The 14,118-nt window shown below is 49.5% G+C and overlaps 1 protein-coding gene across 3 annotated transcripts in view; it reads right to left on the bottom strand.

Annotated features, from left to right (window-relative positions):
• Positions 1-14,118, bottom strand: part of ITGA5 (integrin subunit alpha 5) — a 72,492-nt gene that overhangs the window by 6,381 nt on the left and 51,993 nt on the right. For all 3 annotated transcript variants that reach the window (XM_081851715.1, XM_081851713.1, XM_081851714.1), the window contains exons 13-25: positions 12,181-12,372; positions 10,890-10,935; positions 10,618-10,725; positions 8,549-8,604; positions 7,433-7,587; positions 6,963-7,100; positions 6,327-6,394; positions 4,354-4,504; positions 3,819-3,911; positions 3,178-3,254; positions 2,451-2,531; positions 1,050-1,155; positions 222-374 (exon numbers count right to left, since the gene is read on the bottom strand). In XM_081851715.1, the coding sequence (XP_081707841.1) occupies positions 222-374; positions 1,050-1,155; positions 2,451-2,531; positions 3,178-3,254; positions 3,819-3,911; positions 4,354-4,504; positions 6,327-6,394; positions 6,963-7,100; positions 7,433-7,587; positions 8,549-8,604; positions 10,618-10,725; positions 10,890-10,935; positions 12,181-12,372 (1,424 nt within the window). The remainder of the gene's footprint in view (positions 1-221; positions 375-1,049; positions 1,156-2,450; positions 2,532-3,177; positions 3,255-3,818; positions 3,912-4,353; positions 4,505-6,326; positions 6,395-6,962; positions 7,101-7,432; positions 7,588-8,548; positions 8,605-10,617; positions 10,726-10,889; positions 10,936-12,180; positions 12,373-14,118) is intronic.

The raw sequence follows: 14,118 nt of genomic DNA, 5'->3' as shown, positions 1-14,118 counted from the left end.
CAGGATGAATGCTTAATAAATAGGCTTGTCTGGAGGAGAGGCTGCCATTCTGCAGTGTGAACGCTGAGTTCCCCCACCCACCTAAAAATGTTCCTACTACTCAGCATTTTAATCCTGTGCTGATAGGGAATTGCGCTCTCCCTGGTTGCAGAGGCTGAGCTCCAGGCCCCAAACTCACATCCCAGGGGCGCTTCTTTTCCCGCCCGCTGACCAACCATTACCTGCAGGCGAGACGGGTTGAGGAGGTGGCTGGAGGTGCAGTTGGCTTGCGCCACGTAGCGTGTCATGTACAGCACAGCTCGCCCTTGAGTCCGGAGCGGGCAGCTGATGTCCAGGATCCCCTCGCTGATGGCGCTTGGCCCGTCATTCAAAAACTGCAGGACAAATGGGAAGAAAACAAATCGCAGGGACATCGGAAGCTGCATTACGTCACCAAGTCAGATTATGAGCCCATCTGGTTTGGTGTGGTCAGTTATGGCTGGAAATGGCTCTCTGGGGGTTGCAAGGACTGAGAAGCTTTCTCATCACCTGCAGGCAAAGCAGATGCTCCAGCACTGAGCTACAGGATCCTCCCCCAAAGAGGCGGCAGCAAGGATGGGGGTGGGGGAAAAGCACAATGATCTAAACATGGTGGACAGGCCCAGTGGTCACAGAGAAAGGATAGACAGATTGGTGCTGTTTTAAATAGTGGCAAGCCAGGTGCTTCCAGGAATGAAGCAAACACTCTCTCCTGCAGTTTGCCCTTTAGCACCCATTATCCAACGATACACTGCCTCTAATGCTGGAGGTTCCATTTTGCTATCAGTGCTGCCAACAGATTTCTCCCTTGTGAAACCTTGAAAACTAAGAATATGAGATAGTGTGCATGCCATAATTCTTCAGGAACACAGAAGAAACACAGAATACAGCACTGGGCACAGGATTCAGAATTTCACCTTTTTTCCTCCTTGCTTGTTAAGCAAAGGTATGGTTCCAAAAGCAAGAGTGATCCTGCCCATGCATGAACTGCCACCACCCTTGCACTCTTGTCCTCAACGGACAACACCCACCTCATAGACATGGCACACACCGGGGCCCACGTCTTGTTCTCGTTGCAGCGCTCGACCTGGGAGCAAGCCAGTCCCTGGAAGGGACACTGTCTCTGGCATGGATGCTCTATAGAAGGGGAAAGGAAGGCACTCAGACATACAGAAGAAAAAGCGATTTTAAACAGGCCAGAGCAAAATCCTTATGAATTATTTAGGCTATTCAAAATGGCAAAAAATGCAAAATTACGAAACTTTACAGAATTGCAATAAAACTAGTGTTGCAAATCTGAAGGCCAAAGCCCTCATCAGCTGCCTTGTATTGCATTCTGGTGTAACAGCGGATTTTATTGCAACTTTTAAAAAATCTCTCTTTGGTAATTTCAAAATGAAGATCCTTTTCCTAGCCCACTTTTCCTCAGCAATATCAAACTGTAAGATCTCTGGCATTGGTATCATTTATTTATTGAAATATTTTTATTGCTCCATAAATTGTTCCAGGCAGCTAACCTAGATTCTTCAAAAAGGTGATGACAACATCCAAGAGGAAAAAATAGTAAATTAACAAGAACAACAACAGGCTGCCCATCTGACTGGGTTGCCCAGCCACTCTAGGTGGCTCCCAACAAAATATTAAAAACACTATAAAACATCAAACATTTTTGTTAATATGCTTTATGTGTATTTGGATTTGTCTACTTACTGAAACAAAAGAGTTTCTGATGCAGAAGCTACAGCTCGTGTGGCTCAGAGGAGCAGATTAAATGAAGTAAATAAGAATTACTGGCAGCACGACTCTCTGCTGCTGAGAGAAGTGTGCTGGTTGCCAATTCACTGCAGGGCAGCTTCAAGGTTCTTGTATTAATTCACAAAGTCCAAAGTTCCTAAAGGACCACCTGGTCTCTTATGCTCCCCCTCGATCACAGATATCCTCTGACTAGCCCAGCCTCCCGTGGGGAAAACAGATTGAGTGTGAACCAGCTAAACCGAAGTGTCTGGAGCGTTGTCGTAGTGCTAATCCAGATACAGGATTCCTAGACCTGCTTCTTGGGGCTGCTACAAAGGATCTGAGCATCAGGTGAGATTCAGCTAACTAGTCCTGAGCGCAGAAGCCAACGCAGGGGCTTCCTCTAGCTCAACCAGGGCTTTCCCCCCTCTCCTCTCCCCACACCGCCCACAAATACGAGCTAGAGGGTTGAGGGAACCCCCAGGGCGAGCAAAGAGGGAGGCAGAGGGGAAAGTCTCAATGAACGAGCAGACCTCACTTCATGAGTGTATATCCCTCCCAAAGAGAGACCGGGCTTCACCAGGGAAGAGCTATAATTTACCCTTTGGGGACTGAAGAGGAGATGTGGGGGCCTCACACCTTCTTATTAAAACAATTAATGACCATGCCAAACACTTTGCTTCTGGCGTCACACTCACCCCTGGGCTTTGAGATGAACGGCAGCCTCGACACGCAAGGGGAACGAAGCCACCTCACTGTGGGAGTTGTTTGCGTTCTTGCTGTAGTGAAAGAGACATAGTCATAGGTGACTGTATGTAGGACTAGCACTGCACAGAAGAAGAGTACACAGGAAGCAGCTAGGAAAGGGGTTGTGGACCTTCATTCAGCCCAAAGGCAGGTGGGGCCAGAGACAAAAGTGGGCAGAGCAATGGGTGGAAATTGTACCTCTGTAGTTTTTACACAGACACATGCACACCCCTCTGTCATCAACCTAGGGAAGGAAGAGGCATGAGCAGAGCGCGAGGACACATTCCACTTGGGCAAAAAGCCCCTGTCCCCAGAAAGGATTAAAGAGGCGCAGGGGGAAGAGAGGGGGGAATTCCTTTGCACAAGAGGACCATGTTCTGCACTTAGTTGAATCCTGCCCTGGGGAATCCTGTGGTTCCTCTGTCACAGGGATGGGGAACCTGCAGCCCTCCAGGTGTCATTTGGCTCCCAGCTCCCATCATCCCCAGCCATCTTGGCCAACGGACAGGGATGATGGGAGTCCAGAAACAGGCTGCCAATCCCTGCTCTGTAGACAAGCCTCCCCAAAAATCATCTCACCCATTTAGCCCTGGTCCTTCCTTGCAATGCGCCGTCCTGGGGCAGGTAACAGGGGCAGCTATGGGGAGAATTTGGGGAAATTCTCTGGCTCATTTTTACCTGTGAATCTGAAAGTCAAATTGGATGGATTTCTTCGCATCAAGGTGAGGCACAGTAAAGCGTAGGCCACCCCAGAGCTAGGCGAGATACGGAAAAGACAAGAGTCAGTATCTGTGTCCCTCCCCCCCCCTCCACTGTCAATGGCTGTGTGTCACCTGAGGCAGCGGCCTCACTCTGCCTTATAGTAGAGCCAACCTTCCTATTCTTGGTGAGCCTTGCTAGCCCTACCCTAATTGGTTAATCCTCACACACGGGTGGGATGAATGCCCCCCAACAAATAGCTCCCACTTGAAGGAAAAGGCACTGTGCCCCATATATACGCTCCCCCCATTATTATGAATGTCATCACTCTCCCTGATTGCAGCTTCCCAAAGAACACAGAAGCTCTCTCGTACTTTGTCGCTGTGTCCCCTATCACAAATAGATTAAAGTGGCTCTGATCACAGCTTGCTAGTTTTGCCTTGCTCCAATGAGCGGCCCCTTCGCACCATAACCATAGATCCCTTCACCACAGTTGACTTCTCATCTTATGGTATCCCAGGCTCTCCCAGCACACCCCAAGTGCCAGGGAAGTGGCTCGAAAAGTCCTCCAACCACCTGCCCCTAACAAGACCCCCTCGCCACGGAGTGCAGACACTCACACTGGTGCCTGCCTTCATTGGATTGCCGAGGTCACAGAAAACCATGTTGGTGTCATTCACCGTGTCATAGTGGCAGCTCAGGCTGGAAAGGTTCTAGAAGACAGAAGGGAACAAGGGTGAGAAGAGGAGGGTGGACTTGCCTCTGCTTGAGCTCAGGGGTTGGTGCATTGCCTCACCCTCACGACAGATGCTTCAAGTATTTGGGTCGCATCAAATGTAGAAATTTCTCATGTGGCTATTGCAGTAAAGTGTGTTTTTTCCCCAGAGCATGGCGTTGATGCACCTCCTTGCTAAGGGTGCAAGGGACTACACTTGCTGTCTCTTCTTCTTCTTCTTCCCCCCTTTAAAAATGAGCATACTCAGGAACCCACCATCATATATCTGCTTTCCCAAAAATTGAGAATTGTGCTTGTATCTCAGTTCCAAGCTTTGGGAAAGGACAGTCTCTTCATTAAGTTCACTCCCTCCTGGCCAGGAGGGGTTGCAAGGCAATTTGCCTGCAGAAGGATGAGGTCCCCCCAGCGGAGGCACGTACCCCATGATTCCGCAGAACCCCCATGTAGTCTGCTTCCGGTGGGATGGTAACGTGGAGCTCAGCCTCATAAGCACCACCCTCACCGCGGTTCTGGGCGTGGAAGGTGAGGTTCAGCGCATTCTTGTCTCCCAGGTAGACAACAGTGTGGTCCCTGCAACAGACCCAGCAAAGAAGGAGAATGAGAGCACACACATATCAGCGAAGATCCAGGGATGCCCATTTTTAGGAGGTACAATATAGAGAGAAGCCATTTCAGACCATGCAACTCTGGTTGTTTTCACACATGAAGCTTCTATCACTTTGAACTTAAAAAACAATGGCAAAAACTGTATTCAGTTTCTCCTCCACCCTTCATTTTGGACTGACATATGGAACAAAGAGAGTCCCAGAAGTGCCTCAGGTACATTCACAGAACTGCAGAGTTGGAAGGGACCACGAGGGCCATCTAGTCCAACGCCCTGCAATGCAGGAATCTTCCACCCAACATGGGGACCGAACCCACAACCCTGAGATTAAGAGTTGCATGCTCTACTGACTGAGCTATCCAGCTATGCCCCCACCCCTCTGGGCAGCTCGCATTATGCACAGGATTATAAATGAAAATGGGCCTGTATGTTCAGTGTGCATGCCAGGCACAGATCTCTCTGCGTAAAAAGGAGTACCTATTTTGTCCTTAATACTAGTGCCATATATATATATATTTCCCATAACAAAGGCCTCCAAGAGCATTCCTTGAATGCACCCAATACTGAGTGATTAGCATTTGCTTAACTGAGATCTCAGGTCTCTGCACCCTGGAATGGAAACCTGGTGAAGGTAGGAGAAGGGGACTGAATGTGTTCAGCGGGATCCCTAGGAAGGTAGGAAGTGACCTTCTACAAAGTCAGGTGACTGGCCCAGGTCAGCAACGTCTATACTGATTGGAAGCAGCTCTTCTGGGAGTTTCTCCCAGCCTTGCCTGGAGACACCGGGGGCTGGACCTTCTGCATGCAGAAGAACATAAGAAGAGTCCCGCCGGATCAGCCCAATGACTCATCTAATTCAGCATCCTGTTCTCACAGTGACCAACCAGATGCCTGTGGGAAGCCTGCAAGGAGGACGCAGGTGCAACTACATCCGCCCCCCCCCCCCGGAATTCCCAGCAACTGGGATTCAGAGGCATAATGCAAAGTAGATGTTCTTCCATGGAGCTACAGCCCACCCCACTGATTGCAGACAGATTCAGATAGGAAGGGGTTGTTGGTGCTGGATGAACACAGGACCTCCCCTTGATTCATAGCTTGCTTCTGTTTATACGACGCCTTTTGCAATTCTTACTCTTTTACATTACTCTATTATTAGAAAGCTTACTTTTTAAAACATTTACATATGGGCAAGCAGTGTGCAAGATGCTGCTGACACAACACAAGAAGTGATATAATCTATGTCCATGTGCTATTAGATGGGAAAGGCACGAGATCAGCTAACAGCAGAGAAGCAGGAGCCGTTGCTGTGGGTAATAAGAAGAGCATAGTTTTGGCCATCTTTTTATCCCGTCCAATTGCACTTCCATTTTACAACAGCATATGGAGCCAAACTGCTGAAGGTGAACCCTTCTGAGGGAAATCACTGCTCCCCAGCCCCCCAACGCCAAAGTTGTGCATGTATTGTGTTGTATGTTCTGATGTTCCCACGTGGCTGTGCTGGATGCAGATGTGCTGGTAAGAGGGAATATCTGATTAGCAAGAGAGTAGACCCCTGGAAGAAAGGAGGGAGATCAGGACTTCTGCAGAGGGTGCCAAGAGCTACAATCCCTTCCTGAATCCACAAAAGCAAAGGGTTCAACATGTGTAACAAGGATGCAAGGCGGGGGGGGGGGGATCTGCCTGAATATTCTGGGTGGTGGATAAAGCAACAGAATGCAAACAGCACTCAAACTGCCTGGCTTCTTCCATGTTTGTGATGCCACAAAGCGAGGCAAGAGAGAGCCTTACCCAAAAACGTCAAGCTGAAGGTCAGGGACACAGACATTGTCTTCACCACAGTCCAGCTGGATCTGGGCCTGGTAGGCAAAAAAGGACAAAAACACCTATTTGCCTGTTTGCCGACACTAAAAGGATCATGTTAACCTATTACTATGCTGACATAACATAAGCTACAAAACTACAAAAGCTGTATTTCGTTGAACAGCTAAACCATGGCGTAGAACTATGTTCATAAGCTGCAGTGAGTCTTGGGCTTGCATGCTTCCCATCTCCTCCCATGCAGGCAGGGAAAAGATGCTGGCAGAATTTTCTTGCCGAGTCCCGGAATTCTGGCTTCTTGTTGTGTCCAAGACTGAGCCACTACTTCCTAGCTGTCGTGTTTTGAAAGTGACCATTAATTGTTGGATAGCCTGCAGTTCTTCTTGAAATGAATAGGGACATATTCTAGACAAAGGGCATTAGGTTTCCCTGTCTTGTAGACCTTACATGCTTTTGGGTTATTATCTTTCCAGAAAGGCTGAGTGTCGCTGCACTGCAGTCTACCCTGCCAGGGAGGAGAGAAGCCCTTTCTGTATCCCATAGCACCAAACATGTGTTCATGGAATGCTGGGAGCAACTGCTGGGCATCCTCCAACCCAAGAGTACCTTCTGTTCAATGTGGTTGTGCGTGAGGTAGTTGAGGGTGGGCTGCAGACCATGTGCGTCCTGCGGGGCCTCTGGATCCAGCGAGAAGTTGAGGGACAGGTGGATGGGGGAGAGCTTGTCGCGGAATTCAGTCTCGTTCTGGAGAAAGAGACAGAGGGGGGATAAGGCACCAAGGGCATGGATCCCATGCTGCAGAGAAATGCTTGCTGCGCCATGGGGTGGTGACAGGTGCTCCTCTGACTCTTCAGCCAAACTGCGAGGGCTGCTGGAGTTGCAGGTGCAGTCACATGCCAGCCACTGTGGGAACCCTTTTTAGATCCCTGGATGTGGGTGCTGGGAAGCAGAGTCCAGCACATCTGGCGAACCCACAGGTTAGCCACCCCTGCACAAAACCATAACTTTCCTTGCAATGAAGTGCAGAAATACCCAAGAGAAGAAGGCAGAGCTTGTGGGCACAGACTGAGACTCACCCTGAGGTAGATCTTCATCTCGCGGCACTCAGAGTTGGCACCGTTGCGGATTTGGAGGGTCTCAACTAGGTGGGGCTGGCGGGAACGCAGGAAGAGCGCTCTCTTCACTGCTCCTTTCTGTTTGAGGTGGTCGAGGTGCAGCTCCACATTGAACCCTACGCATGCAGGAGAGAAGATGAGGTCAACCGAGATGTGATAGTACTATGCCCCAGAATGCAGCCCAAGAGGGGCTCCCACATCAGTCCCAGAAGAAGTACTGATCACCCACAAGATATAACTCTTGGTTTCTTAGCAAAATGGCAGTCAGGGAGGGCTCAGATTGATGGTTTGGTTGTTTGCAGGCATATTCTGCAACATTTCATTGCTTATGCAATAATAGAGGTGGATTTCTACCAGACCACCCAAACATCATTCAGCTTTATTAATTGTTCTGCGATGCTTCCTCAGAGTTACAGCATTTTTGGCATCTGGAAGGGACACTTTTGCACTGTACTCGGACCATTGGTAATTTGGGGCCTATGGATCACTACAAGTGTGGCAGGTGCTCTTCCTGCCCATTTTCATTACAACTGAAAGAAATTTACGATGAGAATACTATTTTCAGATTTGTTATATGTCAATTTAAAGGTAAAGGGACCCCTGACCATTAGGTCCAGTTGCGGACGACTCTGGGGTTGTGACGCTGATCTCGCTTTATTGTTGGCCTCCAGTGCCTCTCTCAATGTTGCTGGACTCCATCTCCCATAATTCCTGAGCATTGGCCATTCTGCCTGGGGGTGATGGGAGGTGGAGTCCAGCAACATCTGCAGGGCCAAGGTGTGTAGCCTTCTGCTTTCACCATGCTTTCTGTCCCAGCTTCTGGGTCCCAGAATCTGAAAACTTGGCTTGACCTCCAGCTGATCTTGACCTAACTCCAAGGCCTGCTTGATGCTGAAGGTTCATAGGAACATAATAGGAGCCCTTTGGATCAGGCCAAAGGCCTCCTCTAGCCCAACATGCAGTTCTCCCAGTGGTCAACCAGATGCCTGTGGACCAGCTGTGCTAGACTCTGAGACAACTTCTTGATGCCAGCACTTGTCGGTGGCATAGATGCCACCCCTTCCCCATATTACTCACCAATGGAGTCAGGCACATGTTTCCCAGATGCATTCAGACAAAAGCTCAGGTTGATGCTGTTGACATGGGAGAAAGGGGGGAGCAATGAGTCATTGTAAGAAATGAGTGAAAGGCAGTGCAGTCTAGGGAGGGTCAAATTGGAATGTGAATGCCCTGGGTTCAGATCCTTGCTCAGTCAGGGGCTCCCCTACACCTCCACTACAGTAGAATGACATTATTTAAGGGCAGGAGTAGTCAACATGGTGCCGTCCAAATCCCATCAGCCCCAGCTGTAATGGCCAATGGGCTGGTGGGAGTTGTAGTCCTGAAACCTTGGTTATTCCTTGTTAAGGGCCTACCTCAAAGGATTGCTTGCTTTAATCACTGTAAAGCACTATGGTGCTATAAAAATGGAAATCACTGCCAGGAAAGGAGGTTGGTGCTCTGGACAGGGTGCCTTCTGATGCAGCTGGAGCTGAAACAGAACTTCGGGGGGAGGGAGATAGAGGAGATCCAGTGGCACGCAGGAATGCCACCTATTTAAAAAAGGAATGGCTATGGAGATAGGCAAGATGTGCCATGTTCTGTCAGTTCTGCCAGGAAGGAAACGGGATGGGGCAGCAAAGGGAATCTAGGCTTTGTTCCCAGGGACACAGGTGTTCCAAGGCAGAACAAACTGAAATGCAGAGAAGAGGGCAACAAAAGGCACCTGGCCTCAGGGCAGCTGTTCTAGGTGTAGAAAGGGAAGCTCATTCAAGAGGCAGATTCTCTTTATGCAAGAGTTGGGGTGGGGGGAGAGCGGCTAACATGTGATGGTGGGGTGGTGGTGGTTGGGGTGTGTTCCTGTCTGGATGACTCAGCCTCTCCTCCCAGCCATGTGGTCCCAGCCGGGTCACCAGCCTATTACAATCACCCATTCATAGTCAAGTTGGGCAGGTGGCCAGGGCATCCCCCACTTCTCTCCAGTTGCTGAGCAACTGAAAAACTCAGTTCATAAATATCCCCCCAGGCCCCTTTCATGGCTAGAGGATCAATACAGCCCCTTCTTAGCTGGAGCAAATCTGGAAGGCACATGCTATTTTTGTCACATGGAGACCACATGAAACCGATCTCCATTGTGACAGCTTATTTCACCTCTGCCGTAGAATGTCACAAGACTATCTGCTTCCTGATTGTGCTTTGCCTGGAGTGAATGAGTTAGCGCAAGCACGGAGGTAAGGGCTCCTAGGGGTTTGTTCATGCAGGAGCCTGCGAATGAGGTTCCATGTGGTGAGAAGCCTCTAGGTAACAGTAGAAGCTCTTTGGTTATGACAGCTGCTACAAGCACCCACAGGGGGGTTTCCTTCCAGCTCCCAGCACTGCTGCCCACTAATATGTAGATCCATGGCCATTTCCTGGCAGTGATTTCCAGATCTAGCCCCCCACATTTTAAGCGTTTCTGGAATTTTACAAACTGTTGGGGTTTTTTTTAACACTCCTACAGTAGCATACCATTAAAAAACACACACACAAAAATGCAGACACCAGGATGCACATGCTAGTGCAGGTTTAATAGTAAAAGGCCTCCTGTCCTAAGACTCCCTTACTGAGAGATAAGCCCCGGTACTGATCTCAGATGGGTCTAACAGTCACAGCTCTCTTAGGGCTTGTCCACATGGGACTCTTCTCTTTCTCCCATCGGGTAAACACCAGAAAGCGTCCTGGTGAGAGGTGGGGAGCTTTTGCTCGTGATACTCCTTTACAGTGTGGAAAGACACTGCTTTTGAAATGGCTCACCTGCCACAGGAACACAGGAAACTGCCTGACACCAATTCAGGCCACACCCCCTTGCAGTGTGGTCTACACTGGCCAGCGGAAGCCTATTTCAGAGTTTCGCACAGGGCTCTTTCCCAGTCCTACCAGGAGATACTGGGGGTTGAACATGGGACCTTTGGTGCTCTCCCTCTGAGCTATGGTCCTTCCCTATGGCTTACCCCAGAAGACTGGGAATTGTAGCTCAGAATAAGGCCAACTGAGCTACAGTTGCCACCGTCACTTGAGGACCATCAGGACTGTACATTCCACTGTGGTTTCCTTCCAACATCACTCACCAAGCAACGGGGGTTCCAGTGCCCTCTAGGGTGCAAGCTCTCTCCTCAGGGTTAATCATGGTGGGGAAGATGCTGAGAGTGGCGCTTGCATGAACAATGGGGCGGCCCCTGTGAAGGTAGGCAAGAGAGGGAGGGAGGGAGAGAAAGAACTGTGATGTGTTTACCATTTCACCTGTCTTTCTGAACCTTTCAAACTCTTCTCCCCCAAATCGAGGGGTGGGGAGATGCTTTTGTCTGCATCCCCATCCACAGTCCTTATGCACAGTGCCTACCTGTAAACCAGGGCTGTGTCCATTCCAAAGGCTCCCACAATCAGATCTGAAGGGTGGAGAGAGAGAAAGTAGTGGACAGGCAATGAGCTCTATCTTGTTGCAGATTTTGATACCATTTTCCAGGGGTTGGTTTCAAAAGAGAAACTTAGCTCAAAGCTGCTTATGTGTCACATTGCCTATTGTTTCTCAGTGGTTATGGGGAAGACCACTTAGCACATGCTCAGAGGAAGCCTCCTTTATTGCTCTTCCTTGCAAAGTCCTCTGAGATAAGGGCAAATCAACAGCTGCATGGTTAGGGGCAGATAATGCTCTTATGTCCAAGTTTTGCGAAGATAAGTATCAATGGACCACTTGAACATAGACAAGGGCGGTAGCCTCCTTGCATGACTGCTGCCCTTCAAGTGAGAGTCTCTTTGGAGACCTGATATTAAATGCTCATGATAAAGTGGGTGTTTATAAATGCCATTGCAGAGGGCTTTTACAATACCACTGGGACACTTTCTTGCTTTCACTCTGCCTTTGAGAGCATTCTGAGGGTTGCCTCCCTGAAGACCTATATTTATGCCAGATGTTAACATGCTCCTTAGGATACAAGATGCCCAAACCGGCTGTTGGATTAACTGATCAATCATCAGGAATATAATAATTCCCCTCTATTTCCAACGTGCAGGGTTTGAGTGCCACTGCCTACAGAGCCAAAATGGCGCCATACATGCACGAGGGAGGTATCAGGAGCACAGAGATCTTAAAATAAAAACCACTAAAGCTGTAAGAAACCTCACACAGTTCAGTGAGGACTGAGAGTGCTCGATGGCCACAGAATGCTGAAGGGGGTGGAATGGGAACTGCCTAGAAAGCATGGCTGGCTGGCTGATACAGTGAACAGGAGCACTCCACGTGGAAACGTTTTCTTGCAGATCCCACTTGTGAATATTATTTGGACTTCCTTAAGCTGTTACTCAATTGCACAGAGAACCATATTGCCTCCGTATTGGGGTCAGGCAACAGAGTGCCCTCCAGATATTGCTGGACGATGAGTCCCATCATCCCTGGCCAGTGGGCGACACTGGCTGGGGCTGGTGGGGACTTGGGAGTCCAACAACTTGGCTAAACCTGCTCTATAGGATGAAGAGTTTGCTGGGCCCCCTTTGGATTTCTGCCTTTAGCCAGAGAGAGCTGGGACCGAACCTGGGACCTCATCCATGCAAAGCTACCAAAGATAACCTATGGCTCTTTGATGCTTCAGATGCCCCATTGCAGCCTTTCTTGTGGTTTCACACTCAGTCCTCACCTGGGTAGCCATTTCCATCCAGGTCCTTAGCCCCACGCATGGAGAAGCCAAAGAAGTCTGGAGTCTGGCCAGCTGGCCAGTGGCCCTGTAACACCTGAGAAGGCTTGGGGTTCAGTCCACCAGGCCGGCCATTGTACACATAGACCATGCCTTGCTGCTCCTTGCCACCAAACGGGGCCCCAATGGCCACATCTGCAGGAACAAATTCCAGCGTCAGCATTCATTCAGGTATTTGACAAGGCGTAGATGCCACTCGATCTACAAACACCTCTTAAGTGGCTGGCATGAAACAGGTGCAGGTGAACTTTGGCCCTCCAGATGCTCTTGGACAGGGGTCAGCAACCTTTTTCAGCCGTGGGCCGGTCCACCGTCCCTCAGACCATGTGGTGGGCCAGACTATATATTTGGGGGGGGGGGGAAATGAATGAATTCCTATGCCCCACAAATAACCCAGAGATGCATTTTAAATAAAAGGCCACATTCTACTCATGTAAAAACACGCTGATTCCTGGACTGTCCGCGGGCCAGATTGAGAAGGCAATTGGGCCGCATCCGGCCCATGGGCCTTAGGTTGCCTCTCCTGCTCTTGGAGTTGAACTTTCAGCTGCCCCAGCAAACATGGCCAATGGTCAGGATGATAGGAGTTGGGAGTCCAGCAACCACGGGAGGGCCAAAGGTTCCCCACCCTTGACATTAAACAAAACACTCATTTAAAGAAATGCCCATGTGTTGAAAGCAAGTTGGCCTAAAGCATTTCGAAACAGAAGTAAAACCAGCAGTTAAAAAAAGAAAAGAAATAACAAAGCACAATTACCTGTTAAAAACAACATGTCAAATGCACATCTGGACAGGCTTGATTAAAGAAAAGAATTTTTAGCAGGGGTTAAAAAAAGCAATGCAGAGACAATTGGAATAAAGAAAAAAGGACAGACTAATCACCATCAATAAGGCACCAGTTCTCCCCGTTTGCTTGAGACTGTTGTCATGCTAGCGCCCTTGAGCGCATGCACAGCCAGCTGTGACTGACAACTCTTGCCTGTGCGCAAGTTGGAGGGTGAGGGAGAGGGGGTGGTAGTTAGGTGGTCAGAGGGGAACTGCCATCACCACTGCTGAGCTGTGAGCTGAGCTGAGGGGAAGGCCAGAAAGGCTGAGAGAGAGGAGGGCACACTGGGTTATAACCTCCAGAACTGGAAGCCGTTATATTGCTGGCATCTGTCTGGCTCAAGAGACAATGGAGTACACCTCCAGGGGTGAACTCAAACTACTGCATTAGCAGCACTGAAATGACCTCCCCAGGGCACAAGCCTGGGCAGGGTGGATTGAGGTCCCGGGCTGCTCAGGCATGACCCCACTCTCAGCCTCACTGATGTGGTCCAAAGAAAAGCAGAGCAATAAGTTTGGCACCAGCTGGGCTGCAGGAGACTCCACTCCAGATTTGTGTAGGTTTTAATCCTTAGTCTGTTCTTTTCCTGAAGATGCCCCACAAAGCAGAGGAGGTTTAGGACCAGAGTGTTCCTTCTCCTAGATGGACTCCCTTCCCAGGTGGACAGCCCCACCTGCCCCTCACTTCCCTCAACAGCACATGCAGAAACTGTTTTCTTGACCGTTGGACCCACTCTTGGTCTTGCCCACTCATTCCGCTGGAGCCTTTCTTGGCAGTGGTACAGTTAGATAAATTGAGTTGCTGGTCTTGGTCCTACAGAGCCCCCCATCCCTCCCCACTTAAGACGGTGAAGTGTCTTACTTCACTTCTTTCAAAAAGGAGCCCAAATGGATTAAGGGACCCTCTTTCTCTCTCTGCTGAGTTGTCCCCCAAATTCCCCAGGCTGCCTCCATTAGTACTCTAACCAAAAACCACACTGAGAACCAATATGGTATAGTGATTAGTGTGTCAGACCAGGGACTGGAAGACCAGGGTTCAAATTGCAACTCAGCCAT

The sequence above is a fragment of the Podarcis erhardii genome, assembly GCF_964252035.2.
Source record: "Podarcis erhardii genome assembly, chromosome: 2".
NCBI classification, from domain to species: Eukaryota; Metazoa; Chordata; class Lepidosauria; order Squamata; family Lacertidae; genus Podarcis; species Podarcis erhardii.
Note: the sequence above shows the minus strand (reverse complement) of the source record. Positions and strands in the feature narration are given on the sequence as shown.